This window comes from Peromyscus maniculatus, chromosome 21 (genome assembly GCF_049852395.1).
Source record: "Peromyscus maniculatus bairdii isolate BWxNUB_F1_BW_parent chromosome 21, HU_Pman_BW_mat_3.1, whole genome shotgun sequence".
Classification (NCBI taxonomy): Eukaryota; Metazoa; Chordata; class Mammalia; order Rodentia; family Cricetidae; genus Peromyscus; species Peromyscus maniculatus.
In genome coordinates this window covers 47,019,469-47,047,258 of record NC_134872.1, presented here as the reverse complement: position 1 = coordinate 47,047,258, position 27,790 = coordinate 47,019,469, and the positions used below count along the sequence as shown (strand labels likewise).

The following is a 27,790-nucleotide window of genomic DNA, read 5'->3' as shown; positions in this document are numbered from 1 at the left end:
TTCATTCTCTGTGGAAGTCTTACTTTCTTTGCCCTGAAAGAGACACAAATAGGTCAGAGAGAGTCTAACATCACAGGACCTTCCTGGACAAAGTAGGGAAGAGAATCCCTGATACCTGCTGGGTGGCTGCACTGAGAGGTTAGAGGCACCATGTTGGAACACCAAGGGCTCTCATGATGGTGACTACAGAGCCAAAGTAAGCAGAGATGAGACACAAAGGCAGGAGAAGTTTTCCTAATTGCAGCAGGTAAGGAGAGCCTGGGAATTGAGTGGAAGACAGTGTCTTCCTGGAACATAGAAACTATGGGGATTTTATGCAGGGGCATCTACATATTTTGAGATGTGAGTCAATTCTTGAAGATGCTCATTGAGGGACTAGATGACACTTTTAAAAGTTCAAGGTCATGTATCTCATGCTTTTTAGTGTTCAATGAGAGAAGACTATGGGAGAGAAATAACCACGTTGACTGTATCAGTCATGGCACCTAAAATGTAACTTGACACTGCCTGACTAGAGACACATGCTTAAGATCACACTAATGCTCCTTGGAGTGGTCAAGGACATGAGAGAAGAATATCAAGATTACAAATGCCATATGATCGACTGGACAACTCTGCTGATGTCCATGCCATTATTTCCTCCCCTTGTGTTGACTTGTGTTTCTATAAATCTGAAGTTAAATAAACCCTGCCTCCTGTAAGTAGATCTTTGCTAACTATTAGACCACACATGAGAAAAATTAGTAGTAGAGTGGCCGGATACAAGAATGTGAGAGAAAAAAAATTAAAAATCACTATGTATTTTGCCAAGCCTTGATTGGACCATTGCATGTGACATCACATGGAATCCAAGTGATGTAAGCTAGATAGCAGCCAATAAAAGGGCGCCACCTAGGGCTGGGTTTGTGTTTGTACTTCAGAGAAGCAGTTGGTTCTCTGAAGAGCAGTTGGATTCAGTTGTATCTGCTAGATTTGGACTTTTCAAAACCTGTAGGATTCTCAACTTAGTGAGTACATTTCCCAAGTTTTCAGTTTTTGTTTTTATATATTAGTATCTGTTCATAGCTTTATTGACATCATTGTTTTGGGTTTTGATTTTTGCCTGTAAGTTCTTTTTCCTCATTTCACCTCATTTTCCTTTTATCAACTTCTTTTCTTTGTCATTTTTGCCTTTGTTCTTGTGTAATTTACACAGAGTGGTATATATCATCTCTATGGCACGAGGAATTTGATCAAGACTTCCCAATCTGACTATGTTGCATATGCTGATCGTATTTACATGATCTATTTCATTTACCCACACATCGATTGTAACAAGTACTTCTTAATGATCTAAGGTTCTTTACTCTGCATGTTTAGGACCCCTAGGAAACAAAATGTGACACTTGTGTTTGTGGAACTGGAATATTTCAAGTAACACTTTGACTTGTTGCAAATGTGTTCCTGAAAAAGGCATTTCATTTTTTTTTTTTTGATGTCTGATTATAGGACTTACCTCAATGTTGTGTGTGTTCTCTGCTTTGTGTCAATTTGTATGTGTGGACGATTCCCCCTTGTTCTGCCTGCCAAGTGGTGGGATTAAAGGCATGTGCCACCACCACCTAGCTGTATTTTCTACATTTCATGAGAGGAGGGATGGAATTGCCAGAGCTTACAGAAGGACAGTGATGCTAGGACAGATCTTCCTTTCAGACAAAAGTTCATTAGTAACGATGGACTAGACACTCATTGGGTGTCTGAAGGGGTTTTATTCCCACCAGACAAAGTATGTCTCCATGAACTTCATGGTTTTTGAGGGGAAAGGAATTGCTTCAATAACAAGAAGCAGGGTTGGTTAACATGAGAACTATGCTTCATGACAGAGCATGGGTCTTGAATTTAGGCTACTTGGGACACTCATTGATTGTATTCATGGTGTTGGTGGGGGAGATATGGTCAATGTATGACTTTGTGACAGCAATGTATGTTTGCCTCTTCTGTAAAAATAACAAGAGTCGGGTGGGGAGGGATAGCAGCCCTCTCTGCTAAGGGCATTTGTGCTTAGGGTCAAGAATGTGAACAGAAAAAAAACCGTTTTAATAATTAATGTAATAATGTAAAGGAAGAATAATTTAAAAAATCACTTTGGTTTTTGCTGAGCCTGATTGGTCCATTGCATGTGACATCACACGGATTCCTTGTGAGGTATTCTAGATACTAGCCAATCAAAAGGCACTGCCTGAGACTGTGTTTGTCTGTACTTCAGAGAAGCAGTTGGTTGGTGGGAGAGCAGTTGGACTCAGTTGTTTCTCATATACTTGACTTTTTCTCTGACCTGTTGGATCTGGACATAGTGAGTTTAATTCCCAAGTTCTCAGTTTGGGCTTTTGGCAGTTGGCATTTATTTATTTCTTTATGTACATTATTGGTTTGGGTACTAATTTTTCCCTGTAATTCCTCTTTCTTCATTTCAAGCTATTTTCCTTTTATCAATGTCTTTGTTGTTTTTGCCTGTGTTCTTGTGTGTTTCACAAATTTAGTGTTATATATTAAATGCATAGGATGAGGAATTTGATCATTATTTTGATATTTGTCTGTACAGTACTTTGGTCATATTTATCTGCTATATTTCACTTCCCAACCCATTGAATTGGGACCATATACACAGGCTATCCCCCTGCCTGCTCATGACCTGTGGTGAACAAAATGTGACACTTGTGTTTGTGGAATGTGCTGTTTGTAATATCGCTTTCACTAATTCCAGGTTTCCTCCTGAATTAGGCATTCCATTCCACTGATGTCTGATTTAGGACTTACCTCAGTGTGTTGTGTATGCTGTGTTCTTTTGTTGTTGATGAACCTTGAGTGTTTCTGCTTAAAGACGTCTTGATCATGAAGTCTGGTCTTATTAATGTGGTATTGCATTTGATGTGAGCCATTAATTACTCTCATTCAGGATTTTCCAATCTGTCACTCAAGGATATTGCCTGATATTAGGATCTTTTTAAAATGTCTTAAATGGTTTGGCAATTAGGGTAATAATTCTTTTATGAAATGTGCTTGAAAAAAGTGTGCCTTCCCTCAGTTATATGGTCTACTGAAATACTTGTGGATCAGTGCTGCTAGTTGTTGAGATTGGACAAGTTGATTTTCAGTTTGCTGGTTTTGGCTCCTGGGATTTAGACTTGCTGTTTCATATTTATATTTCTGTTCTTACAGTTTTTCTTTATATTTATTTTTCTTCATACAGTATATCCTGACTGCATCCTCACCTCCCTCCACTGCTCCCAGTTGCCCCTCACCTCCTCTCTGCACCAGATCCACTGTGCTCTGTGTCCCTTTAGAAAAGGGCAGGCTCCAAGGGATAGCAACTGAACACGGAATGACAAGATGTAATAAGATTATATTAAAATATTTGTTTTTGTTCTAGAAACAATTTTTGCTTAAATTATCAATTCCCTCATTAAATGCTACCCAATTTTCATTTTTGAAAATTCGATCTTCTATTTCCATATGTTTTTTCTCTCAAGTATAGAAAACATTTTCAAAATTACTGGACTAAATTTGAATTTTTTTCCCATTTTTCTTTATTAAGAAATTTTCTACTCAGTCTACATACTATCCACAGATCCCACCTCCTACCTCTTCCCACCCCCCTGCCCTCTATCACAAGCCATCACACATCTCCACATCCCCCAAATCAAGGTCTCCCATGAGGAATTAGCAGAGCCCGGCACACTGAGCCTAGGCAGGTCCAAGCCCCTTCCAACTGCACCATGGCTGCCCAAGGCGTCACATCACAGGCACCAGATTCCCAATGGCCTGCCCATTCACCAGGGATGGATGCTGATCCCCCTGCCTGGGTGCCTCCCAAACAGTTTGAACCAACCTACCATTTTCCATATCCAGAGGGCCTAGTCCAGTCCCATGGGAGCTGCAAAGCCACTAGTATACAGATCATGTGCTTCCTCTAGTGTGACCGGTCATCTCTGCATGTCTTTCCATCATGATGTGGATGTCCCCCTCCTGCAGAATCTCTCCTCTCTCTCATCGATTGGATTCCCGGAGCTCAGCCTGGTGCCTTGCCGAGGATCTCAGCATCTACCTCCATCAGCCACTAGACAAAGGCTCTATGATGACAGCTAGGTTATTTGCTAGACCAGTCACCAGAGTAGACCAGTCCAGGCACCCTCTGGACCACTGCCAGAAGTCCAAGGTGGGGTATCCTTGTGGATTCCTGAGAGCCTCCCCAGGACCCTGCTTCTTCCTATTCCCATGATGTCCTCATCTATCATGGTATCTCCTTCCCTGGCCTCCCACTCTGTCCCTGTGGTAGCTTGACCCTCCCATTTCCCTATGTTCTCATTCCTGACACTTTGCCCTCTACCACCACCAACCCCTCCCCCCCCCAACACCCAGTCCTCTCATATAGATCTCATCCACTGCTCCTTCGCTGTGTCATCCATGTCTCCCACTAAGGGTCTTTTCTTGTTAGATAGCCTCTCTGGAGCTGTGGGTTGCAGTCTGGCCATCCCTTCCCTCACATCTAGTATCTACTTAGGAGTGAGTACATACTATGTTTATCCTTCTAAGTCTGGGTACCTCACTCAGGATGATATTTTTAGTTCTACCCGTTTGTCTGCAGACTCATGATGTCATTGTTTTTCTCTGCTGAGTATCCTAGGCTTTTTGTTTTTCCATGTAAAGTTAAGTATTGTTATTTCCATGTCTGTGAAGAATTGTGTTGGGACTTTGATGGGGATTGCATGGAATCTGATCTGTAGATTGCTTTTGGTAAGATTGCCATTTTTACTATGTTAATTCTACTTATCCATGAGCATGGGAGATCTTTGCATTTTCTGATATCTTCTTCAATTTCTTTCTTCAGAGACTTAAATTTTTTAATATTACAGATCTTTCACTTGCTTAGTTAGAGTTAGCCCAAGGTATTTTATATCATTTGTGGCTATTGTAAAGGGTGATGTTTCTCTGAATTCTTTCTCAGCTGATTTATCATTTGTATATAGGAGGGCTACCAATTTTTTTGAGTTAATCTTGTATCCTGCCCCCTTACTGAAGCAGTTTATCAGCTGTAGGAGTTCCCTGGTAGAATTTTTGGGGTCCCTTATGTATACTATAATATAGTCTTCAAGTAGTAAAAGTCTGACTTATTCCTTTCCAATTTGTATCCCCTTGACCTCCTTTTGTTATCTTATTGCTCTAGCTAGAACTTCAAATACTATGTTGAATAAGTATGGGGAGAGTGGCCAGCCTTGTCTTGTTCCTGATTTTAGTGGAATTGCTTTGAGTTTTCTCTCCATTTAACTTGATGTTGGCTGTTGACTTGCTGTAAATTTCCTTTATCATTTTTACGTATGTTCTTTGTATTCCTGATCTCTCTAGAACCTTTATCATGAAGGAGTGTTGCATTTTGTCAAAGGCTTTTTCAGCATCCAATGATATGATCATGTGGTTTTTTTCTTTCAATTTGTTCATACGGTGTATTACATTGACAGACTTTTGTATGTTGAACTGTTCTTACATCCCTCGGATGAAGCCTAGTTGGTCATGGTGGATAATTTTTTTGATGTGTTCCTGGATTCGGTTAGCCAGTATTTTATTGAGTATTTTTGCATCAATGTTCATGAGGGAGATTGGTCTGTAATTCTCTTTCTTTGTTGCATCTTTCTTTGGTTCGGGTATCAGGGTAACGGTAGCCAAATAAAAAGAATTTGGTAATGTTCCTTCTGTTTCTATTGTGTGGAACAATTTGAAGAGTATTGGTTTAGCTCTTCTTTGAAAGTTCGGTAGAATTCTGCGCTGAAGCCATCAGGTCCTGGGCTTTTTTTTGGTTGGGAGACTTTTAATGACCATTTCTATTTCCTTAGGGGTTATTGGTCTATTTAAATAGTTTATCTGGTCTTGATTTAACTTTGGTATGGGTTACCTATCCAGAAAATCATCCATTTATTTCAGATTTTCCATTTTTGTGGAATACAGGTTTTTGAAGTATGATCTGCTGATTCTCTGAATTTCTTCCTTGTCTGTTGTTTTGTCTCCCTTTTTTTCTGATTTTGTTAATTTGTAATGTCTGTCTCCCAGCTTTTTGGTTAATTTGGATAAGGGTTTGTCTATATTGTTGTTTTTCTCAAAGAACCAACTCTTTGTTTCATTGATTCTTTGTATTGTTCTGTTTGCTACTATTTTTATTGATTTCAGCCCTCAATTTGAACATTTCCTGATGTCTGTTTCTCCTGGGTGAATTTGCTTTTTCTTGTTCTAGAGCTTTCAGGTGTGCTGTTAAATCACTAGTATGAGATTTCTCCAACTTCTTTATATGGGCGGTATTCTTTATTGCTATGAATTTTCCTCTTAGAACTGCTTTCATAGTGTCTCATAAGTTTGGGAATGTTATACATTTGTTTTCATTGAATTCTCAGAAATCTTTAATTTCTATCTTTATTTCTTCCTTGATCCATTGGTGATTCAATTGGGCATTGTTCAGTTTCCATGAAATTGTAGGCTTTCTGTAATTTTTGTTGTTGTTGAAATCTAACTTTAAGCCATGGTGGTCTGATAAGATGCCGGAGGTTATTTCAAATTTTTTTGTACTGTTGAGATTTTCTTTGTGCCCAAGCATGTGGTCGATTTTGGAGAAGGTTCCATGGGGTGCTGAAAAGAATGTATATTCTTTTTTGTGAGGGTGTAATATTCTGTCTCTATCTCTTAAGTCCATTTGAGTCAAAATGTCTTTTAGTTCCCTTATTTCTCTGTTAAGTTTCTGTCTGATAGACCTGTCCATTGGTGAGAGTGGGATGTTGAAGTCTCACACTACTAGTGTATGGGGTTTGATATGTGATTTAAGCTTTAGTAATGTTTCTTTTATGAATGTAGGTGCCCTTGTGTTTGAGGCATAAATATTCAGAATCGAGACTTCATCTTGTTGGATTTTGCCTGTGATAAATATGTAATATTCTTCTTGATCATTTTCAATTGATTTTAGTTTGAAGTCTATTTTATTAGATATTAGGATAGCTATATCAGCTTGCGTCTTAAATTGATTTGATTGGAAAGTGTTTCCCCAGCCTTTTATTCTGAGGTAGTGTCTGTCTTTGAAGTTGAGGTGTGTTTCATTTTGCAACAAATGGATGGATTTTGTTTTCGTATCCATTCTGTTTGCCTGTGTCTTTTTATAGTGAATTGAGACCATTGATTATTAATAGATATTAATGACCAGTTATTGCTAATCCTGTTAGTTTTAGGTGGTAGTGTTGTATTTTTCTTTTCTTTCGTATTTGTTGGTGTGGCACTATCTATTGCCTGTATTTTTATGGTTGTATCTAACTTCCTCAGGTTGGATTTTTCCTTCATTTGTGGTGTATAGGGCTGGATTTGTGGATAGATATTGTTAAAATCTGTTTTTTTTTTTCGACCACCAATGGTACTTTATTCTGGAAATTTCTATGTATTACATAGGTATTAACATCCTTCCTCTCAGCCCCACACCCCCTGCACATACAGAAAGATTAAAAAAAAAAAGATGTCCTGTATAAAATCTTCTTACCTACTCTCTCTAAAGCCCTGAAGAGTGTCCCTGCGTGTGAGCGAGACTCTGGAAGGACTGGCCTTGTGCTCAGGACTGCCAGTCCTTCCCGGGGGCAAATGGTCAGCGCTCCTGCTTCCTCTTCGAGATCCATTTCTCAATCATTACACATTAGCATTCCCCACTTGACACCTCATTAGCAACTTGATTGCTGGATGCATTTTTCATTTGGCAAAAATTCAATATGGCTTTGCATGGGATGTTTAGTGTCAGAAGCGGCGGTGTTGATGCTCAGGCTCTGCGGGGAAAATAGAGAGCGTGTGTATTCCTGGAAGAGCACACGTTGTAGGCTGAAAGGGCTGTGCAGTTACCGCCTAATTAACACCGCCTGCTTCTCAAGTCTGTGACATTGGCCGTAATACAAAAGCCCCAAGGACGACCCTCTGCCTCCTTCTATTCCGGGGTGTTGGAGTAGGTATGCATGACACCGACACAAGGCACACTATGGCATCGGAAGATGGCTCCCTGGGACCATCTTCGAAGACCTGGGTGTGCCCGAGACAGCATCCCTCTACCCAGAAGGGTATGCCTTAAGGATCTTCACGTCATCCACGGGCCGGTCCTGGGAGTTTGTCTCCACCATGCCCACTCGATTCACTATCCCTATGCCCTGGCACACGCGGCCAAAGATGGTGTGTTTGCCGTCCAGGCACTGGGTGGGAGCGAGGGTCACGAAGAACTGGCTGCCATTTGTGTCTGGTCCTGCATTGGCCATCGCAAGGATCCCAGCCCCAGTGAACTTCAGGTCTGGGTGAAGTTCCTCCTCAAACTATTTGCCATAGATAGATGCGCCGCCTCGACCTGTCCCTGTCGGGTCACCGCCCTGGATCATGAAGTCCTTGATGATCCTGTGGAATTTGGTGCCATTGTAGTAGCCTCAGTGAGCCAGCTCTGCAAAGTTCTTGCAGGTCTTCGGCGCATGCTTCCAGTACAGCTCCAACACAATGACCCACATGCTAGTCTCCAGGTAGACTTTGGGCAGCTGCCAGGTGTCAGGGGGGATCGCCGCCATGCTGAGCGAAAGTAGCCTAAATCTGGTTTTATCATGGAATATTTTGTTTACTCCGTCTATGTTGATTGAGCGTTTTGCTGGCTATAATAATCTGGGTTGGCATCCATGGTCTCTTAGTGTCTGCATAACGTCTGTCCAGGACCTTCTTCCTCTTCTCTATTGTATCTTCAACGCCATAGATCCGCTCTTCTGTATCTTGCAAACTGTTGGTTTGCTTGCATCTGTAGTTCCTATTCATTTACTCAGATTTTCCACTTCCAGCAGTCCTTAGGTTTGTGTCTTCTTTGTTGTCTTCTGTTTTCAAATCTTGAACTGTTTTTCTCACTTGTTTAATTGCTCTCTCTTGGCTTTCTTTAAGGGATTTACTGATGTCTCCCATTGTTTAGTTTGACTTTTCCTCGACTTCTTTAAGGGAAATTTTCATTTCCTCTTTTAAGATCTCGAATATCTTCTTAAAGTCACTTTTATGGTAGATAGCTTGTGTTTCTTCTGTGTTGGGATGTTCAGGTCTTGCTGGTGTAGGTTCTGATGGAGCCATATTGGTTTTTATGTTGCTGACTGTATTTTTGCACTGGCGTCTACCCATCTCTTTCTCCACTTGGTGCAAGTGGTGTCTGTGTCTGAGGGAGCCTCTCTTGGTTTGATCGATACTCTTGGTCCAGTGGGAGCTCTTGGTCTAGTCGGTGCTGATGGACTCTTTGTCTCAGGGAACAGATCTTAGTTCAATTGGCCCTCCTGTACTTTATTAGTCCAATGGGGTGCTGGCTGGCTCTGTCCTAAATACAGGTTTAAAACATATAATATATATTATGTGTAGTAATATGTATATATATACATATTATATATATATTATGTGTAGTAATATGTAGATATATGTTATATATATTGTGTGTAGTCATATGTATATATACATATTATATATACATATATAACATATTAAAATATTTATAATTGTGTATATTATAATATATGCTTATTATAATGTATAATCCCACTAGTTAAGACTTAGAATATATTATACTATATAGCATAATCATAATTTAATAATCACAACTCTACAGTAAGTTTAATACATTACACTATACACACATTACCATAAGGGTTTGCACAATACATTTCCATACATGCTTATACTGTACCTTGTTGCTGGAGGGCTTCTCTCCAGGTTCCCCAAGCCCCGCAGTCCCACAATCCACATATAAAATAATCACTCAGACGCTTATATCATTTATAAACTGTATGGCCATGGCAGGATTCTTGCTAACTGTTCTTTTATCTTAAATTAACCCATTTCTATAAACCTATACCTTGCCACGTGGCTGGTGGCTCACCGGCGTCTTCACATGCTTCTTGTCCTGGCGGTGGCTGCAGTGTCTCTCCCCTCAGCCTTCCGCTTCCCAGAATTCTCCTCTCTCCTTGTCCCACCTACTTCCTGCCTGGCAACCTATTTCTTGCCTGGTCACTGGCCATCAGTGTTTTATTTATATAGAATGATATCCACAGCACTTCCCCTTTTCTTCTTTTTTTTTTTTTAAAAAAAGTAAGGTTTTAACTTTAACATGGTAAAATTACATATAACAAAACATTTATTGAGCAAGAATTACAGTTACAATACTAAAGAAGATGTCCTATCTATCTTATATTTGTGAGTTTAAGGTTTTATATCTAAATTATCTTTTATCATAACTGAGGAAATTACAACTATCTAGTTTTCAACCACATCAAAGACCTGAGAAGGAACATAATGGTACCTGAGAAATGGTAGATGGATGCAAGCAACTTTCGGGAATCTTGCAAAAGTAGACCAAGACAGCTGGCAGCCTGGACAGTCACCTAATGTTTTTTAGCATTGTTGGTGCATTCAAATTGGCTACAGGCCTAGAGTATCTGACAGACCATTTTCAGAAGCAGGATTTCTGAAAGACCATCTTACCCTGTCTTGGCAGAGTACAGTGGTCACTTTCCTTGTGTCCCGCTTGTCCAGGAAGGACAGCATTGCATTTGTACTGTCAGCAGTTGAGGCAAGGGCAGTTCTTTGCTCAGTAGGCCATTTTGTGCCAAAAAGACAAACTTCCAAATGGAAATGTCTTAGAAGCCCAACATTCTCTCAGGATCAATTGGTGTAGCCAGGAGCAATTGTGTCTCATGTCAACAGAATTTTAAGTTATTTAAATGCCATATTCTCTAGGTCTATGAAGTGTTTGAAGATTACCTATCTATCTGAAATATATCTATGTATACCTAGAAGACTTAACTAACATGGCTACAAATATGATTATCATAGATGACTAATTATTAATCTATTTTTTAATTATCCATTACAATTTTAAATGAGCTACATAAACATAATACCTCAAACAAGAATAGAAATATATATATATATACAGTATAACAAAATTAACTTCAAGTTTGTATCAATAAACTAAAATTTATACCAATGTAAAACATTTTAAACAAGTTGTTCTTTAAAAGTAGGTTCATTAATCTACCCTTTTATCTTATCATCTCTATATCCCCCTATATATCTATATCATATCCCCCCCTTTCTTTTAGAAAGAGATCACATTTATAATCAACCTGTTTTAAATAAAAATATTGGTTTTTCCCTGTCCCACATCAGAGGGCTCTTCTGATTTGGGACACAAGAATCTCTTAACCATTTTTTTTTTAAAGCAATATGTCTGGGTTTAGAGGGGGAGTGAGCCAATTCCACCTCTAAAGCCAGCTTGGTATATTTGGGAATTTGGGCGTAGCATCTCTTACTACTTCCTGCTGGAGGGGGGCGCTGTATCTTATGGGGACGCAAAGAAAATTTTAGGCCTATGGGGTAGTCCGTGAGACTGTATTGTGTGAACCAGTTGCCTTGAAACCACTCTGGATGTTGGATCATCTGGGCCATGGTGTCATTGGAGACCTTTCAGGGGGTCTTGGCTGGTGAAACCTGATGTATCTTAATCTGGAACAAATCCACAGTCTCTGGATTTCTGTGGAAACAAAAGCATAACCTCTTTTCCAAAGCAACATATCCTTAAATCCAAATTTTGAAGTCAAGGTACCTTTAAAATATACATTTTGGCATAACTCAACAGCTTTTGTAATCAAATGTTTTTCTTTAGTTACGAATATCAAAGAGAACATAATCCAGATTCTCTGTGTGGTAGCCATCTTTACGTGGCTTATTTTTTATATTACCTTGAGCTTATTGGTTTAAACTGTACCATTTTAAGACTGAAACGGCACTGTGGCTGCTGGCTCCGCCCACTTTAGCTTCCCAACATGGCAGTGGTACGTTTTCCGCCAGCTCTGGGAGTCATCAAGTCTCAGAAATAGTGGGTCTAAGCTTTTATCAAAGCAGCGTGTAGCCCAGAAACCTTTTTTTTTTTAATTACTAGTAAAGACTAAATGTACTACACAGCGTAATGTGCCGCTGGCAGACGCCTCATTTCCGCCATACTGCCGGTCTAACGCACACGCCAGGAACCCGCCAGTGTTCAAACCCGTGTTTTGCGGCGTCTAGCCGTCCATATGAGACAAGAAGCAGGAACCTGGTTTTGGCTTTGTTTAGAATTGGTTATTAAATATTTTTAGGATTAAGGTGGAAACTCGAGCCGTTGGGCGCCATTTGTTGCTGGAGGGCTTCTCTCCAGGTTCCCCAAGCCCCGCAGTCCCACAATCCACATATAAAATAATCACTCAGACGCTTATATCATTTATAAACTGTATGACCATGGCAGGATTCTTGCTAACTGTTCTTTTATCTTAAATTAACCCATTTCTATAAACCTATACCTTGCCACATGGCTGGTGGCTCACCGGCGTCTTCACATGCTTCTTGTCCTGGCAGTGGCTGCAGTGTCTCTCCCCTCAGCCTTCTGCTTCCCAGAATTCTCCTCTCTCCTTGTCCCACCTACTTCCTGCCTGGCAACCTATTTCTTGCCTGGTCACTGGCCATCAGTGTTTTATTTATATAGAATGATATCCACAGCAGTACCTGATCATATTCCCCTGCACTACATCAGTTCCCGACCATGTCTTTGTGACAGACACTGTGACTTTCACACAAGACTAGCCCTCTCCTTCCTCATGACCAGGAGAGACAGGGTAGATCCTGGTTCTGTTTGTGGAGCTGCTTTGTCTCCTGTAGAACTCTATCTAGTTGAGCTACTTTCCTTAGAACACAACAGTTCTCTGGTCTCTGTGCTGAGCATGGATTCTCCCTACAGTCTCCTTATGTGCTATGCTGTTGTCCCATTTGTTACAAATGTTACTTCTGCCATTCTGACCATGAACTAAGGGCTCTTTAGTGTGCTGTTGAGATGGAGGTGAAGGATCAAGACTCTGGTTCATGATCTTCACATCTGTGTTCATCAAGGAGAGGAGCTCATACATGCTCCATTCCTTGAGCTTACTTGGTGGTGGGATCAGGCTAACACTGGCACAGGGATGAGTTTGGACGAGAGCCTTTGCTTTCTCTTTTGGGAAGTATTTTGTATAACCCTGCTCTTCTTTCTTCTGAAAAGCTTTGAATGATTCAGGGATCCATGAGATCTGGGCTCTGCCTTGTTTGGAGCTTTTTTGCTGCAAGTCCAAACTTGTCGCTAGTGACTTACGTGTTTAAGGGTTTTTGTTTTTTCTTAATTCATTATTCACATGAGTCTAAGAATTCCTTTTAATATTTTCTTATTTTCTGGGGTATAAAAACTGTAACATCCATGAAAGACCCTCTGGACTGTAGTTGTATCAGTTACAACATCAGTTTTTCTACAGTGGAATTTGTATCTCATCTCTCTCTATCAGCTTTGTTGAGGGGTTTGCATTGTGGCACATCCTTGAAGAGAAGCAGCTCATTCTCTCAGGGATCTCTAGAATTTCCTCACATGCCAACTTTACTTATACCAACTCAAACCTTTCCTTGGATTCCTCATCCACTGCTTTGAGTTTGGGTTCTTCTAGAATTTTTATATCTTTGAAGAACATCATTACATTGTTTGGGATGTCTCAGATTTCATAACAGAGAATTCCAATCTCCAGCCTTCCCTCCTTAAACTGCATTCATGTTTTTCTTTTAGCATTTTGTGGGTCTGAAATTTCCCACAGGATAAAGTGGTTGAAACTAAGCAGAACACCATGGACAGCCACATGGAAGAGGACATTCTTGAAAAGGATTTCAGGATGTTGATATCTCTAGGCTGTGGTTCCTTCGGGGAGGTGAAGCTGGCCTGCCACCTTCCCACACATACACGAGTGGCTGTCAAGGTCCTTGAGAAAAATACCAACAGTGTGGCTGACATCAGTACTGAAGTGAACATCCTTCAGTCTCTGGAACACAGGAACATCGTTCGATTTTTTCACATGATCGACACACTGTCAACCACTTACGTGATTATGGAGTATGTGGCAGGAGAAGATCTGGAGAGCTGCCTCAGGGCACTGGGCTGTCTACAGGAGGAGGAGGCTAGAGGGATTTTCCGGCAGGTGGTGTCAGCTGTTCACTTCCTCCACCAGAGACACATCGCACACCGTGATATCAAATTAGAAAACATCCTAGTCGATGCAGCAGGAAATGCAAAGCTTTGTGACTTTGGTTTGGCAATTGAAATCACAGAGGGGCAGAAGTTGGAGGAGCCTTGTGGCTCCTTGCTCTATTGGGCTCCAGAGATCTTGGCAAGAAAGCCCTATGATGGACTGGCAGGTGATATGTGGAGCTTGGGTATCCTCCTATATGTCCTGGTCACAGGGCACTTTCCATACATGGAAGAAACCCTTGAAAGTATGCACAGGGTCATCATCACCACAATGTGTCCCATTCCACACCATCTGTCCAAACCCTGTCACTTCATCATTGCCCGACTACTCATGGTCACCACCTGGTACCGATTCACAATCTCTCAGCTTGTGGAACGACCATGGCTGGGCCCCATTCAACAATATGTTCCCCCTGCCACCAAAGAAATCCTGCCCAAGGTCGTGGAGGCTATGTGCACCATTGGCTATACCTGTGAGGAGATTGTGTCATCCCTAACTCACAGGCGAGAAGATAATCATGTAACAGCCACATGCAACATTCTCAAACACCACCTGAGTTGTGGGGACAGCCGTCTTCAAGATCAGATGCCCTGGCTAACTCCCAGCCCTGCTGGTCCTGTTCGCATTCCTCTCCCCTTGAAGAGAGCCAGTGAACCAGCATTTACTACCAGTCCACAAGCTGGGAAGAGTCACTCTAAGGTGGAGGGTGTGGAAGAAAGAGACAAAACATGCAGAAGCTACACCATGCCTCACAGACTCTCCTTCCTGGAGACGCTGCCCTCTGCAGACAACACAGTCCCAGATAGAGATGATCTTGTGGCTGACGTCAGCAACACTGCTGCAGAGGACACTGCAGTCAACAGGAATTCTGCTGAGCCCCTGCCCGGGAATGTCTCCTCCCCTGAATCAGTCTTGGATACAACACCCACAGGAAGTCTGAACCTGGGCTTCTCTGAAGAAGATGCATCCCAGGAGCCAGACATTCCCAGTGAGCAGGCCCAGGTGGCACAAACGAAATCTGGATCCAGGCAATTCAGGGTCTGGAAACTGGTGAGGAAGCGAATTTCCCATGCACTGAGAGCACTGTGCTGCTGCTGCTGCTGCTGCCTTCCCACCCCAAGGTGAGCCCTGAACCCTTGCATCAGGAGATGCAAGGAAAAGAGGGACAGGGGAGACCTACATGGAGAACAGTATGTTGGGCCTCAAAAATCAATTCCTACATTTTTTAAATATGCTATTTCAATATCTTTTTTAAATGAAAAGCTGTACCCACTCAGAGGGCACAGCAATTCAGATATGTGGTACATTAGATGGCAATTTGCACAGCATCCTGTTCATGTAAAGTTCTGGAAGGTTGAGGCAAAAGCAGATAGCATAGCATGGGGACCACAGGGTGGGAAGGAAGGCAGGAGAGTTTGTCTAAAATGGTTAAAGGTTCAGAATGGAGAAATCAGGATGAGAAATATGGCACAGAACTTTTATCTAGCAAAGTCACTAACAGAGGTGCTTTTATATTTCTCTCTGCTTTGAAGTGTGGAAACTGAAATGGCCCAGTAGAATTCCAGCTCTGGGGAGGAGCCACAGAAGGGATCCAAGACACATCGCCAGAGCGCCAGCTCCCTTCAACACACGGCAACAGGCTCCTGCATCGATCCCCCAGCTATTGGGTCTCAGCTGCCACTTTAGAACTCCTCCAGCTTACTTTAGCTCCAGCACTATTGTTGGATGCAGAGGTGGTTGGAAGGCAATGTACGCAGTGACTCTACCTTCCTAGCTTTGGTTGTGCTCGTAGGACCACTCACACTGCATGGACAACAGCAGCCTTTACAACCAGGAAATGACTTCACATCAATCTCGGCTGCTCATCCTCTTGGTCACTTTAACCCCTCCAACTACTTCTCTGGCTACCTTTTGGAAAGAAGAGTAAGCCTTGTGTAAGTCCTGGAGAGTGGACATGGGTGAGGAGATAAAGGGGACTGTAGCTAGAGTTTTTCTGCCTTGCCCACAGTCAGGACAAATCTTTGTCACCTGCCAGTCCCATAGCCATCAGACCCAACCAAGTAAACACAGAGACTTATATTGCATACAAACTGTATGGCAGTGGCAGGCTTCCTGCTAACTGTTCTTACATCTTAAATTAATCCATTTTTATAAATCTATACCTTGCCACATGGCTCGTGGCTTACCGTCATCCTCACATGCTGTTTGTCATATCGGTGGCTGGGAGAAACCCCCTTTCCTTCCTGTTCCCTTAATTCTCCCCTCTGTTAGTCCCGCCTATACTTCCTGCCTGGCCATTGGCCAATCAGTGTTTTATGTATTGACCAATCAGAGCAATTTCGCATACAGACAATCCCACAGCAGGGGACTAATTGGGAAACAGGATGGAGACAGCTACAGGGAAAATGAGAGGTGGTGTAGATTAAGGAATAGAGTCTGCCTTGAGGAACTTCCTGTCAAGAAAGGAACGTGAAGATGTGTGTGTTTCCCTGTGACAGGGGCCATGGACAAACTAGAGCAGGAAGAAACCTCCTCTGAAGTGCAGAGTGGGAGGGAGCTGGGAATAGCCCGCAATGAGGAGGAGAGGGCCTGCTCCAATGGTTCCTGGCATGTAACAAGGCACACAAGTAGGATGCTGTCTTGAAAATAACATCCTGTTCTTTCCTACAGATCCGGGTACAGCAGGAGAATGAAGCAGGACTATTGGTCATTGGAGTCCCATCCTCCTCAGTGCTGAGTAAGTCCTGTCGGTTAAATTCACTAAGACAGGCACTTTCCTTATTCTTTCGGGTTTTATTTGAGAAAGTGAAATGGCCTATTTGAACAACAGTCTTGGTGTGGTTACATGCAACAGGAGGGATCCAGGCTGGAAATCTGTGTCATGTGTGATGATATGTTAGGGCTCCAGGCTCCAGTATCCATCCTCCAGGTTAGGATCTCCGCTGCCATCTCTGCATCCTTCACCTCACTGTTGCCCCTGCACTGTTGTTGATCATCCCTGAGAGTCAGGTGTAGCATCCACAAAGTGAATGTCTACATCCCTCATGGTTCCTGTGGGCCAGTGTTCCAAGGCATCTAAAAGGGCTGCCTCTGTCAATAGGACAGACTTGCACACAAGTCTCAGGCTTCCATCATCCTTGATCTCTTCATCACCTCCAAACTGCTTTCTGACTGTCTTTTAGAAGAACTACAGCAACTGTAAATCCACTAGGAGATGGGAGAATGGAGATAAGGGGAGGAACAGGGGAAAGGAGGTGGAGACCATGAAGAGCAAATGAGAGGACCTGTGGAGAGCGGCAGAATGTGTCTAGAGGAGATTACCTGAAATGAGTCATTAGAAAAGGGCGTTGTCCTGGGTAGAGGTCTTGAGGCAGTGAGACCAGGAACAAACGTCTCAAGCAGAGCAGAGTGAGACTCTGCTTTCATCCTTGGCATATTCAGGCATGAGGAGGGAAGGCTCCGTTCTGATCCTTCTTAGCATAGGTCAAGGTAGAGAACTATGAGGCTGCTTTGGAAATGGATTCCCATTCTGGTTTTCTGATGAACGGTGCGGTTAGGGTGGCTCCATCATTCAGTGGGGTCCTCTTCTGGTCTTGTCTGACATGGCCTTTGGCAGATCTGATGACATCATTGTCATTTCTCCACAGCCTCCTTTTCCCGGATTTCCCATGTTACCTCCCACCTCTTAAGAATCTTGCATCATTTTCCCATGGCATGGAAGGATTTGTACCTGATATTTGACCTTACACTAACAATGTTCTGCTCCAGCATGGGAAGGTAAGTTGACATTGTCAGGCTTGATACTGAGTACTGCCTTTACAAAGCCAGAGCCACGGGACTTCTCTATGACCAACGCCCACCGCTGGGCTCAGGCTTACAAGGAAACCTTGATCATCATGGATCTCTTGATGACAGTCACTGATGCAGTGTGAAGCAATGGCCAGTGTAGTGTCTGAACTGGTTTCCAGGACACCTTTCACTAGGGAGCAACTCACTGATTTGGCAAGAGAAAATGAACTAAACCGGGACTGCAGGGTACTAATCTGTGTGAATCATGAACCTGAAGGTAAGATTGAGTACAGTAAGTATCTGTTTGTGGTAGAAGATGAGTCTTTGAAGCCTGGTCTTGATGTGCTGAAAACGATCCCATGAAGTGCCCTGTGCCAGGATCCATGACACACAGGAAAGTTATCATTGATTTGCTCAACTGAAGAACAATGGGAGACTGAGAGACTGCAGAGGTGTGAGAAATGAGGAACCAGCTTCTCTGCTGTAGTTGGCCTCCAGCTCCATTCTGACCGTCTGATCCTGACCTATTAACAAACACTGATGTATATTACAGGCTTTGACCAGATCTTCCCAGCAGGATGAGAGCCATCTTGTACTTTCACTTACTTCTAGATCCCTGATCATCTGGTAAGTCCCATGTGCACACAACAAGACCCAGTCATTTTGATCAGAGAGAGAGAAATTTTCAGTTTGTGGGTATCACCTGGTGTCAGGCTCTGTTTCTGTGGCACATCAGTGAAGGCAGAGTTTTAGACATGGTAGAGGAGTCTGTTGAATTCTGGAAATGAGATAAGGAAATTTCTTGAATCCTCATAGTTTTTTTTTTTTTTTGAGATTGTGTCTCACTCTATAGCCCTGGCTATCCTGACAGACTCTGTGTAGAACATGCAGTTCTCAAACTCACAGTGATGGACCCCCTTCTCTGCTTCCTGAGAGCAGCGTTTACAGATGTGGACTCACATGCCTGTCTTCAAGTGCTGGATAGCATCAATGGTAAATTCCTGCAAACATTTGAGGCAGAAGTAGATAATTCTGTGCTTCTTTCATCCTGACAGGGTCAGGGACTGAACTGAAGGTTCTGTTATCCAGGATGGACTACAAACAACAGCAAATCCAATTCTAACCCTCAGAACAGAAGTCCATGTCCACCAGTGAACAGATACCTGCAGGTGAGAATTGCTGTCATGAATTCTTCTGGGGACCCTGGTCATTTGGCTGGAGGAGGTATTCCTAGCTGATACATCCATGGAAACAAGGCACAGAACATGTGGCGGCTACTTTCTAATCCTTTATCTCAGGATTCCCACTGCAGTCCAGGCACCCATCCCATGACTTCAACCTGACCAATCAGGAGAGTCCAGATTGGCTACCTGGTCTGATGGATTGAGTTCTTTCCATTTGAGCCATGAGATCACAGCTGAGGACTCAAGGTGGGTCACTGAGACAGCTGGTGCCTGTTTTGGGATGTTGAATGCAGGGCTTTCACTTTAAGGACACCAATGGCAGAAGCAGGGCACAAAGCCACATAGTCTACAGAGGAGCTTCCAGTTCTACTCCTCTGGCCCCCAGATTCTGTCTGCTTGGCTGCTGACTTCCATGGTTATTCTTACCCATGGGTCTCAGAGAGTTTTCGTTACTTGTCAAAACCACTTTGAACTGTGTTTTATGCCAATCAACCTTGTTCATACTCCCAGGTAATTGAGAGCCCAGGGCTGCAGGTTTCTTAATTCAGATCTAACTAGGATTCTGTGCACCCCCTCTGGACATTCTGTGATGGGAGAAGTGATCAGCCCTCCCAAGAACATTGTGGACCAGGCCAGGAAGACCACTGTGCCAGTGTTCTGTTGTTCATGTTACGGCCCCTACGAAACTCCCGATTTTAAATATGAAAGAAGATAGTGATATTTGTCCTTTGGGACACACCTGTCATACATAACACAGTCATCCTCAGTTGTATCTGTTTTCTGAAAAATATCTAAATTTCATTGTTGAGGGTGAGTTGTGCCCTTGCCCTGTATGCTCTTCCTCTATTTACTTATTATTTCTCTATTTATTTACTCATTATTCATTTATGTATTCATTCTATGTCTTTTATATCCCATATCTTGATCACATTCATGTCCCCAGTTGTAGCAGGAATCTTAAAAGTTCTTATTAATAAAATCAAACCCGAGGCGAGTTATTGGGGTCCATGCTGGTAGATCAGAGAGACAGAACAAGCCACAGCTATCTCACCTTGCCAATTCCTCAGCTGGTCCTGTTTCCTCAGACTGGAAGCCTCTTAGTCCTCATCCAGAATGAATCTCAGCTGAACTGTGTTGCTCCAAAGCCTGAAAGCTTAACCAGCCAAATGCTTAACCAGCCAAAATGCCTCTAGTTTCTGGTCCTCATGCCTTATATATCTTTCTGCTTTCTACCACCACTCTCTGGGATTAAAGGCTGGCTTTCTGGGATTAAAGGCGTGTGTCACCATGCTTGGCTTTATCCAATGTGGCCTTGAACTCACAGAGATCCAGAGGGATTTCTATCTCTGGAATGCTAGGATTAAAGGTGTGTGCTATCACTGCCTAACTAGTGGCTTTTTCTGTTCTCTGACACCAGATAGTTTATTAAGGTACACGATATTTTGGGGAACACAATACCACCACACCCAGTACTTCACATCCTCCCTCCATTAATAAACCTGCACCAATAAAACAAAATTTAAGACAAAAAAGAAAAAAGTAAGAGAATATTAAAAGGAGAAGACATAAAGATCTCCTGATGGAAGCTGCAGTGACGGAGTGTGACAGAGAGAGTCACACTGTGACCTCTGTGCACAGATCTTCACCTGTCAGTGCTCATTGCACAGTCACTGGTCTGCTTCCAGGCCTTGGGTTTCTACTACACTAATTTTGTATTTGGTAAACCTCGTGTTTCTACTACACTAATTTTGTATTTGATACTGTCGTCTGTCTTTTGCAATGGGCACATTAACTTGTTTCACTCTAAGGGTATGCAAATTTAAAACCCTGACTTCAAAATCACCAGTGCCACAGTACAAACCTGCTTCTAAACAAAGAGACAGTGTTGATCTGGAGATGGAGAGCAGAAGATAAAAGCCAGAGATGGCAGAGTCAGCAGGAAGAATTGACTAAGGGAGGTATTTGGATAAAGAGAGAGAGAGAGAGAGAGAGAGAGAGAGAGAGAGAGAGAGAGAGAGAGAGAGAGAGGTGGGTGAAGGAGCCATGAGGAGAGGGATGCACAGTAGGTCTAGCTTAAGTGCTGCATATTTCCAGTTTCCCTAGAGTCCCTTTCACATGCCCTTTGTCTTTAAACTGATGAGTTCTATACATCAGGAGACACATGGTGGCGATCTGAGGTGTGGCCTGGGACAGCAGAAGTAGGAGCTCTGCAGGAAGTCCAGATGGCAGTGTGCCCACTTCCCCAGCATAGAGGGTCTCTGTCCAGCACAGGAGGAGGTAAGCCAACTACCACAGGATTCTCTCCAGGAAACCTTCATTATTGAGGAAATATGATCCAGGGCTGGTGTTTCACAGCATCCTTGTTTGAGGGTGTCATGAGCCAGTACCATGTACAAGCTACCCATTAATATGCACACCCTGTGGACCAGTCTGCAGGGGAATAACTAGCAGTCCTCATTAATCTGTTTACCCTTAGGGTGTGTGGTCCTAGTGAAATGTTTCCCCAAATGAAGGAAAGGGAGCTCCTTCCTCTATTTCCTCTCACCCCTTCCCTGCTGTTGTATTTGCAGCCTTCAAGTGTCCCTGTGTCCCGCCCATCAGAAAAGACACAGTTCCACTGCATGCTGGTCTAGTTCATGTGTTTGTGAAGGGGCCTCACTGTAGGGAGTTTTTATCAGAACCATATTTGTCTCCTAACAGGAAAGTGACAGCAAGCTGGAGGAAAATGGGTACCACATCGGATGGAATGCAGAGAATTTGCTCCACTTTTGAAGTGAGTGGGCCTTGCCTAGCCTAGGACACAGTGGTCAGAGGTTGGGTCAGCACTTTTAAAACTTTGTACCCAGGTACCACTGGGTACAGTGGTCAAGCCTAGCCAGCCTTGTTGACCTTACAGCTATGTCTTGGCAATAGGCTTTCTGCTTGCTTGTCCTGCTGGGATAAGTGTCTAAAGGGTTGTCAGGTGCACATGACAGGCAGACAATGTCTACGTCTCCAAGCAGTGAAGGATGCCACTCTGATGGGGATGAATGTCAAGGCTCATCTATGTGCAACACATGGCCGAAAGCATCACTGAGATCACTCCATAACAGTCTGTAGTAGATGCTTAGTTTTTGGTTTCTGGTCTAAACTTGTTCTGGCGTAGAGGTAGGAAGAATCAGGATGCCCAGGCAGTCCTGCCTCAATCCCAAGGGTAGGTAGTCATTGAGCTTATGTTACAGAGGACCATAGAGAGAGAGAGAAAGTCATAGGTGAGGCATGGCTACAGAGGGATATTGAGAAAACTTGGTGTGGTGGCAATCTTCCCTCTCTGTTCCTAACAAAATGAGGAGAAACAGTTTGAATCAAAGATGGTGAACATCTTTGAATTGAGACAGGGTTTACTATTGTAGCTTTTCAAGATGAGTTTAATGTGAACTTTTTATATTAGTGGCCACTGCAGGGAGGAAATGGTGGCTTCTAGATGGTTATGTGAGAGAAGTCATCTTATGATGATGCTCAAACACTTAATAATCTCCTTGCCCCACTTACTTCCACCTGGAGGCAGCAGGAATAGGTGCAGATTTTGTTCCAATATCTTTCCACACACTGCCCCAAAGTTCCTCAGTGATGCTCACCTCCCAGTTGAGAAAAGTGAGTCCTAGTGATGCTGGATAGGTTGCTGATTTACACAGAGCCTGACTGGTTTGAACTGTTAGATTCCTCTCAGAACACTGACACAGATAGGATGACTAGGGTGGTGACAGCCTGGGTCTCTGTAGTCTCAGAGGTCAACTCCAGAACTCTCATTGACCAACTGTTTCTCCTCAGATCTGCAGGTTCTGGTGTATATGTTCAGACAAACCTCATCTTCACCATATGTGCATCCTGTCTCATCTAGGCAAGTGTTCAGTGAGCTGGGTGTAGGAATCACAGCACCCAGAGACAGACATGTTGGTGGAACCGCTTTTCCTTCTTGATCCTAGGGCCTGTTTATGGGACAGTAGCAGAGCAGCTAGAACAAACCAGTCCCTGAAATCAAGGCTTTCCAAGGAGACCCCACTGAGTTCTCCCTCAGGAAGGTCACATAGGAAGAAAAGGGACATTACTGCTGCCTCATTATGTCCTGAACTCCACCAGAAATAAACCAGCTATTTTCTGAAAGGCCACAGGTCTAGGGTGGGAAAGGAGTTTTCTGCCAGCCTCATATTTGATCTAACATAAGCATTTTCTCATAGGTGCCTGGCCATATCCCTAGTCTTGGAACCCAAGAATTCCTGACCTGAGTATGTGCACACTTACCATGAGTGACATGGAGGGAAAAGAGCACCTCTCACCTCCCCTACTTTGCAGACTAGCATGGCATTGTAGGAGCTCCATAGGAACTCAGAGATTCCACACAGCAACAGGAGGACATGCTGTGGAGGACAATGACATGGTTTCTCTTCCACCATCCAACTACAGACAAGGACTCCAAGTTAACAACAAGAACTGTGGAATCTACAGGAGTGGTCCCTTGTGAGAGCCTCCCCATGGGTACTTACTGTTGAAGCCTTGCCCAACTTAGACCCCTTTGCATTTTGACAGTTTGGAAATTCACATATGCCTCTGTGTCTTTGCAGATAATCCAGAACACCTGCCTGACCATGTAAAGAAATATCTCAGAGGAACCTTGGGAATTAAATGTGCTTCCTTTCCTGAACTGTTGAGTGGATACGTGAGAAGGGCAGTATCCATGGACCACCTGTCCCAGCCCTCCACTAACATGAAGAAGGAGAACTTGAGGTCATACTCTCGGCCCATCTTTCACTGGTATTAGACAGAGACAATTTTCAAACAAATACTGACGCACTTAATTAGAATAACAACATAATTTCTATAAATTGGCATTCAGAATGTTTGACCCCTGGAACAGGGAAATCTGAAGCTATATGAGCTCTCAGGTTCTACCAGCTGTTATTCTAAAGGTAACAGATGTTTGCACTTCATCTATACACTCAGCAAAATCCAGTCTGATGCTCAAACACAAGATGTAAAAACCAACTGGACCTCAACCTAGAAGAGAGGGCAGAGGACAGGAGAGATTCCTGCAGACCATCATCTTCTTCTTCAGGACTTCCCACCAAGTATGAAAGATCCACAAATGCTACAGGGAAGTAATGGAGACTAGACACATGGAACAGAACAGAAAGTTAAGTAACAGACCCAGTGAAACCCTGCCAGCTGATGTTCTGATAGTCAACCATGGAAATCAAGGCATAGAGAGTGGCTTGTCCACAATTGACTGCAGAAGAATATTTAAAAACAAGAATAAGGAGCCCCTTTTAAAAAGGAGAAACATGGGCTCGAGAGATGGCTCATCCGTTAAAGTCTAGGCTCACAACCAAAAAGAAAAACAAGAAACATGAACACAGTCACCATTTCAATTGACGCCAAATGCAAACACTATAATGTTCACATAAACTTATAGAAGAGGACTACATAAGTTCCTGCCTTATAGGAAGGAGAAAGGAGAACAACACAGATGAACTGTGGACTCAGGAGCCCTGCTGCCAACAGCCATGAAAATGCAGAGGCAGGAGCATGGCTGGAGAAGGACACTCCCCAGTACCTCTAGAGAGAGCTTGGCCCTGACACACCCCAGAGGACAACAAATCTCTGCCAGTGAAAGCTCTGTGTCTGTGAGGAGGTGGAGGCGTTGTGTGTGCTGTGTGGTGGACTAGTGCTGAAACCTATGCCATTGTGTGGGATGGAGATGAGCTGTCCAGCGGATCTGATAACAGCACTGTATGGATGGTCCAGTCAGCTGGGGAAAGGAGCAGTGCTGACACCTAGATACTCACATGTGCTACCCATGCCCCTCACCTTGTTAACAACTTATATACAGGGTCAGTGTAAGGACATGAATGACACCCCTCACCCATACTCATCACATAGTTCTCTAGGTATTAGTGCTGGATATTCAACTCCCTTTTGCTGTCCCACACACAATGGTAGATTCTAGACCATGCTAGACATGCCTCCAACCACAGGGTACTAAGACATGGGGAAATGTTGGACACTTCACCTCCTGACAAGGACACACAGTTACTGCTTGGTTCAAACACTCATGGAATCTTCCTGCACAGACACAAAACACTACGTATAAAGCAATGTGGGACACTACAGCCATGCCACCTCACTTGCACTACCAGCTGTCAGACCAGATAAACAACCCCTACATCACACACACACACACACACACACACACACACACACACACACAGACACACACGCGCGCGCACACACACGCAAGCACACACACACATAAACACACATAAACACACACACAAACACACACACACACACTAGCACACACACAGAGCCTCTAAGACACTTACTTCTAAGTGTGGACCATGCATGACTTCCAACCAATTCACACATTGACTGCTAGGTATCAGGCCTTTCTGAACAAACACCCACACATACCTCACATGTATTCCTAGGTCTGGATTCCAAATGTCATCCACATAATCCTTTATTCACAGCTATTTATCAGGCCATACAGAACACTCTCTTGCCACTGTACCCAAATACTCTCTTAGTATTGGACTCTACTTGACACCCTAATATCACTGAAATTGGACATACACTGCTAGAGTTCAGGCCCTCTTGAATATTACACCCACCACAATAATCTACAATATTAGTATCAGGTCCCCTGGACACTACAGTCCATCAACTCATATATTTCTGTTGGATATCAGACCTGCTGGGCCTTGCAACACTCCATGGCAACTCTTAAGAGGCTAGCCGAAAGACCTGGAATGCACACGTCACCCTGCAACTACCCCACATGCACTGCTAGGTGTCAGGCTCTTCTGAGACCCTAACACCCTCACACACACTCTTAAGTGTCAAGCACTCTCGGACATCACATAGCACACTGCCAATCTACTTCAAAACGAATGACCAGACCTTTTCAGACACCAGCTCAGTTACAAGCTAACACATACAACGTAGGGATTGTGCAGAGCTTACACCCTGTAATTCCACTGCTCTCTCTGACACACAGTGTTATCAAACCACCACCCTGTGACTACACATCCAAACATCAGTTGCAGTATGACCTCATACGCCACATTAATTGACAGTCACCAGACCAGGCTGGGAACTTCTCCCCCTGTAGGTCTTGCATGATACCTAGAAATTCCATTGCTGGACATCCTTCTGTGGAAGACACACCCACACTGCTAGGCATCAGCTTCTCCTGGACTCCTTCCTATGCTGTACAATGTGCTGGGTCTCAGGCTTTACTGCTAGTTACTGGGCCATGCTGCACATTAACCCCTTTTAAACTACAGTGCAAATAAAATACTGTGTGTCATGTTCACTTGAACACCAGGTTCCATCACACATGACATGCTAGGTATCAGAGAAGTTTGACACCCACCCTAACACTTGATATATACTACTGATCCAATGAACACTGCGATTTTAAAAGCTCTGCTAGACACCCCCATAACTGACATATGAAAGACACATCACTCTGTGCAGATTTCAGTCATGTGTATTGAAGTATATTGTATGCATATACAATAACTGGCTTGAAGCCTTACCCAAAGAGCACTATTCTGTTGATACCACACACTACTAGACAGTGGCTGGGTATAAACAGGGCTGAAAATTAGCAGGGCTTTTGCGGCAGCAGGTTTTGTGCAGGAAGAGAAACTCACTAGATGAGGCCTGTTATCATGCACAATATCTGGTTGGGACTGGGGATTCCTGAGGATGAGATACAGAGTAGGGCACCCAGGCCTCATGCAGGTGTCCAGCAAGGCCTGTAACCAAGCAGTGTGTTTCAGGCTGTGTGGCAGGGGTAGGAGTGTCCAGCAGAGCCTGGTAACTAGTGGAACATGGGTGTGTTTGGAAGCAGGCCTGGGGGCCAGTAGCTAGTTAGGCTCATCATGGGGCAGTTTCTGATAGTGGGATGAGTCTCTGTGGGAGAAGCAGGGGGATGCCCTGCAGTGTGTCTTATGAACACAACAGTGTATGCTGGGTGGCATCAGGAGGGAGGTGTCTAGATTCATTAGGACATGACATTGAGCAGTCTATATAGGATACCTGGGGGTTTCCAGCCAAGCATGTTCAATAGTAGTGTGCATGGAGCAGTGCTAAAGATGATGATGTTTTTAGGAAAAGTGTGAGTGTGTGTGTTTGTGCATGCATATGCATTCATGCACTTGTACTTGTGGTGATTGGTCAGAAAGTGTGCTGCATTGTCTGGATACAGCAGTCAGTGACTAGGTAGATAGAACTCCAGGGTCAGTATAGTATTAATGAAGTTGATCAGAGAAAGTATTTTCAAGATATGGACCTGAAGGATTTTGTAGAATAAGGGTATAAAACAAGATATGTGGAACTTGACAAATATAGGTCTGGAAGAGGAATTTGACTTTATTTTTAATGTATGGAGAGGCCAAGTTCTTTCTTTGACAGTAGGACTAGGTGTCATCGTCTGTAAGGTGTCCATACACTTAAATTGAACCCACCTCCAAATTGCTAGGTGTCAGGTGCTACTAGGAACCCTGTCTTCTACAGCCAGAGCCAAATGTACAAGCCTAGGTGTCAGGTCCTGCTAAGTCAACTTTCCATTCACGAAAATGCTCCTCTACATTTGGGTAGCATGTCCTCCAAGAGATCAACAATGCAATGGCTAAAGCCCCATGTACAGGACTG

The 27,790-nt window shown here is 43.3% G+C and overlaps 1 protein-coding gene and 1 pseudogene across 14 annotated transcripts; one reads left to right on the top strand and one right to left on the bottom strand.

The window, feature by feature from the left end:
• The first annotated feature begins 899 nt into the window (after positions 1–899).
• On the top strand, positions 900–25,342 carry LOC143269939 (putative sperm motility kinase W). Of its 14 annotated transcripts, none has more exons than XM_076557615.1 (14): positions 900–1,007; positions 13,664–15,241; positions 15,653–16,054; positions 16,791–16,857; positions 17,768–17,897; positions 18,463–18,536; positions 18,744–18,902; positions 18,999–19,078; positions 19,208–19,339; positions 21,248–21,370; positions 21,794–21,866; positions 22,904–22,973; positions 23,311–23,608; positions 23,695–25,342. In XM_076557615.1, exons 2-3 carry the CDS (start codon positions 13,722–13,724, stop codon positions 15,675–15,677), a joined length of 1,545 nt encoding a protein of 514 aa, XP_076413730.1. In that variant the 5' UTR covers positions 900–1,007; positions 13,664–13,721; the 3' UTR covers positions 15,678–16,054; positions 16,791–16,857; positions 17,768–17,897; positions 18,463–18,536; positions 18,744–18,902; positions 18,999–19,078; positions 19,208–19,339; positions 21,248–21,370; positions 21,794–21,866; positions 22,904–22,973; positions 23,311–23,608; positions 23,695–25,342. The 14 variants fall into 14 exon arrangements, with proteins under 14 accessions (XP_076413730.1, XP_076413734.1, XP_076413725.1 ...); XM_076557613.1 differs by lacking the exon at positions 900–1,007 and adding an exon at positions 2,225–2,332; XM_076557612.1 differs by lacking the exons at positions 900–1,007; positions 18,463–18,536; positions 18,744–18,902 and adding an exon at positions 2,221–2,332 and having other exon boundaries at positions 18,965–19,078.
• LOC143270036 (peptidyl-prolyl cis-trans isomerase-like 1 pseudogene) lies at positions 7,398–9,039 on the bottom strand (annotated as a pseudogene).
• Positions 25,343–27,790: the final 2,448 nt, after the last annotated feature.

What these genes read in the sequence shown, in the direction of transcription:
- LOC143269939 (XM_076557619.1), top strand. Translation starts at nt 13,722, where the DNA reads ATGGACAGCCACATGGAAGAGGACATTCTTGAAAAGGATTTCAGGATG. An exon ending in TGCTGCCTTCCCACCCCAAG is followed by an intron (nt 15,242 to 15,652) that starts GTGAGCCCTGAA and finishes TCTGCTTTGAAG; the next exon opens with TGTGGAAACTGAAATGGCCC.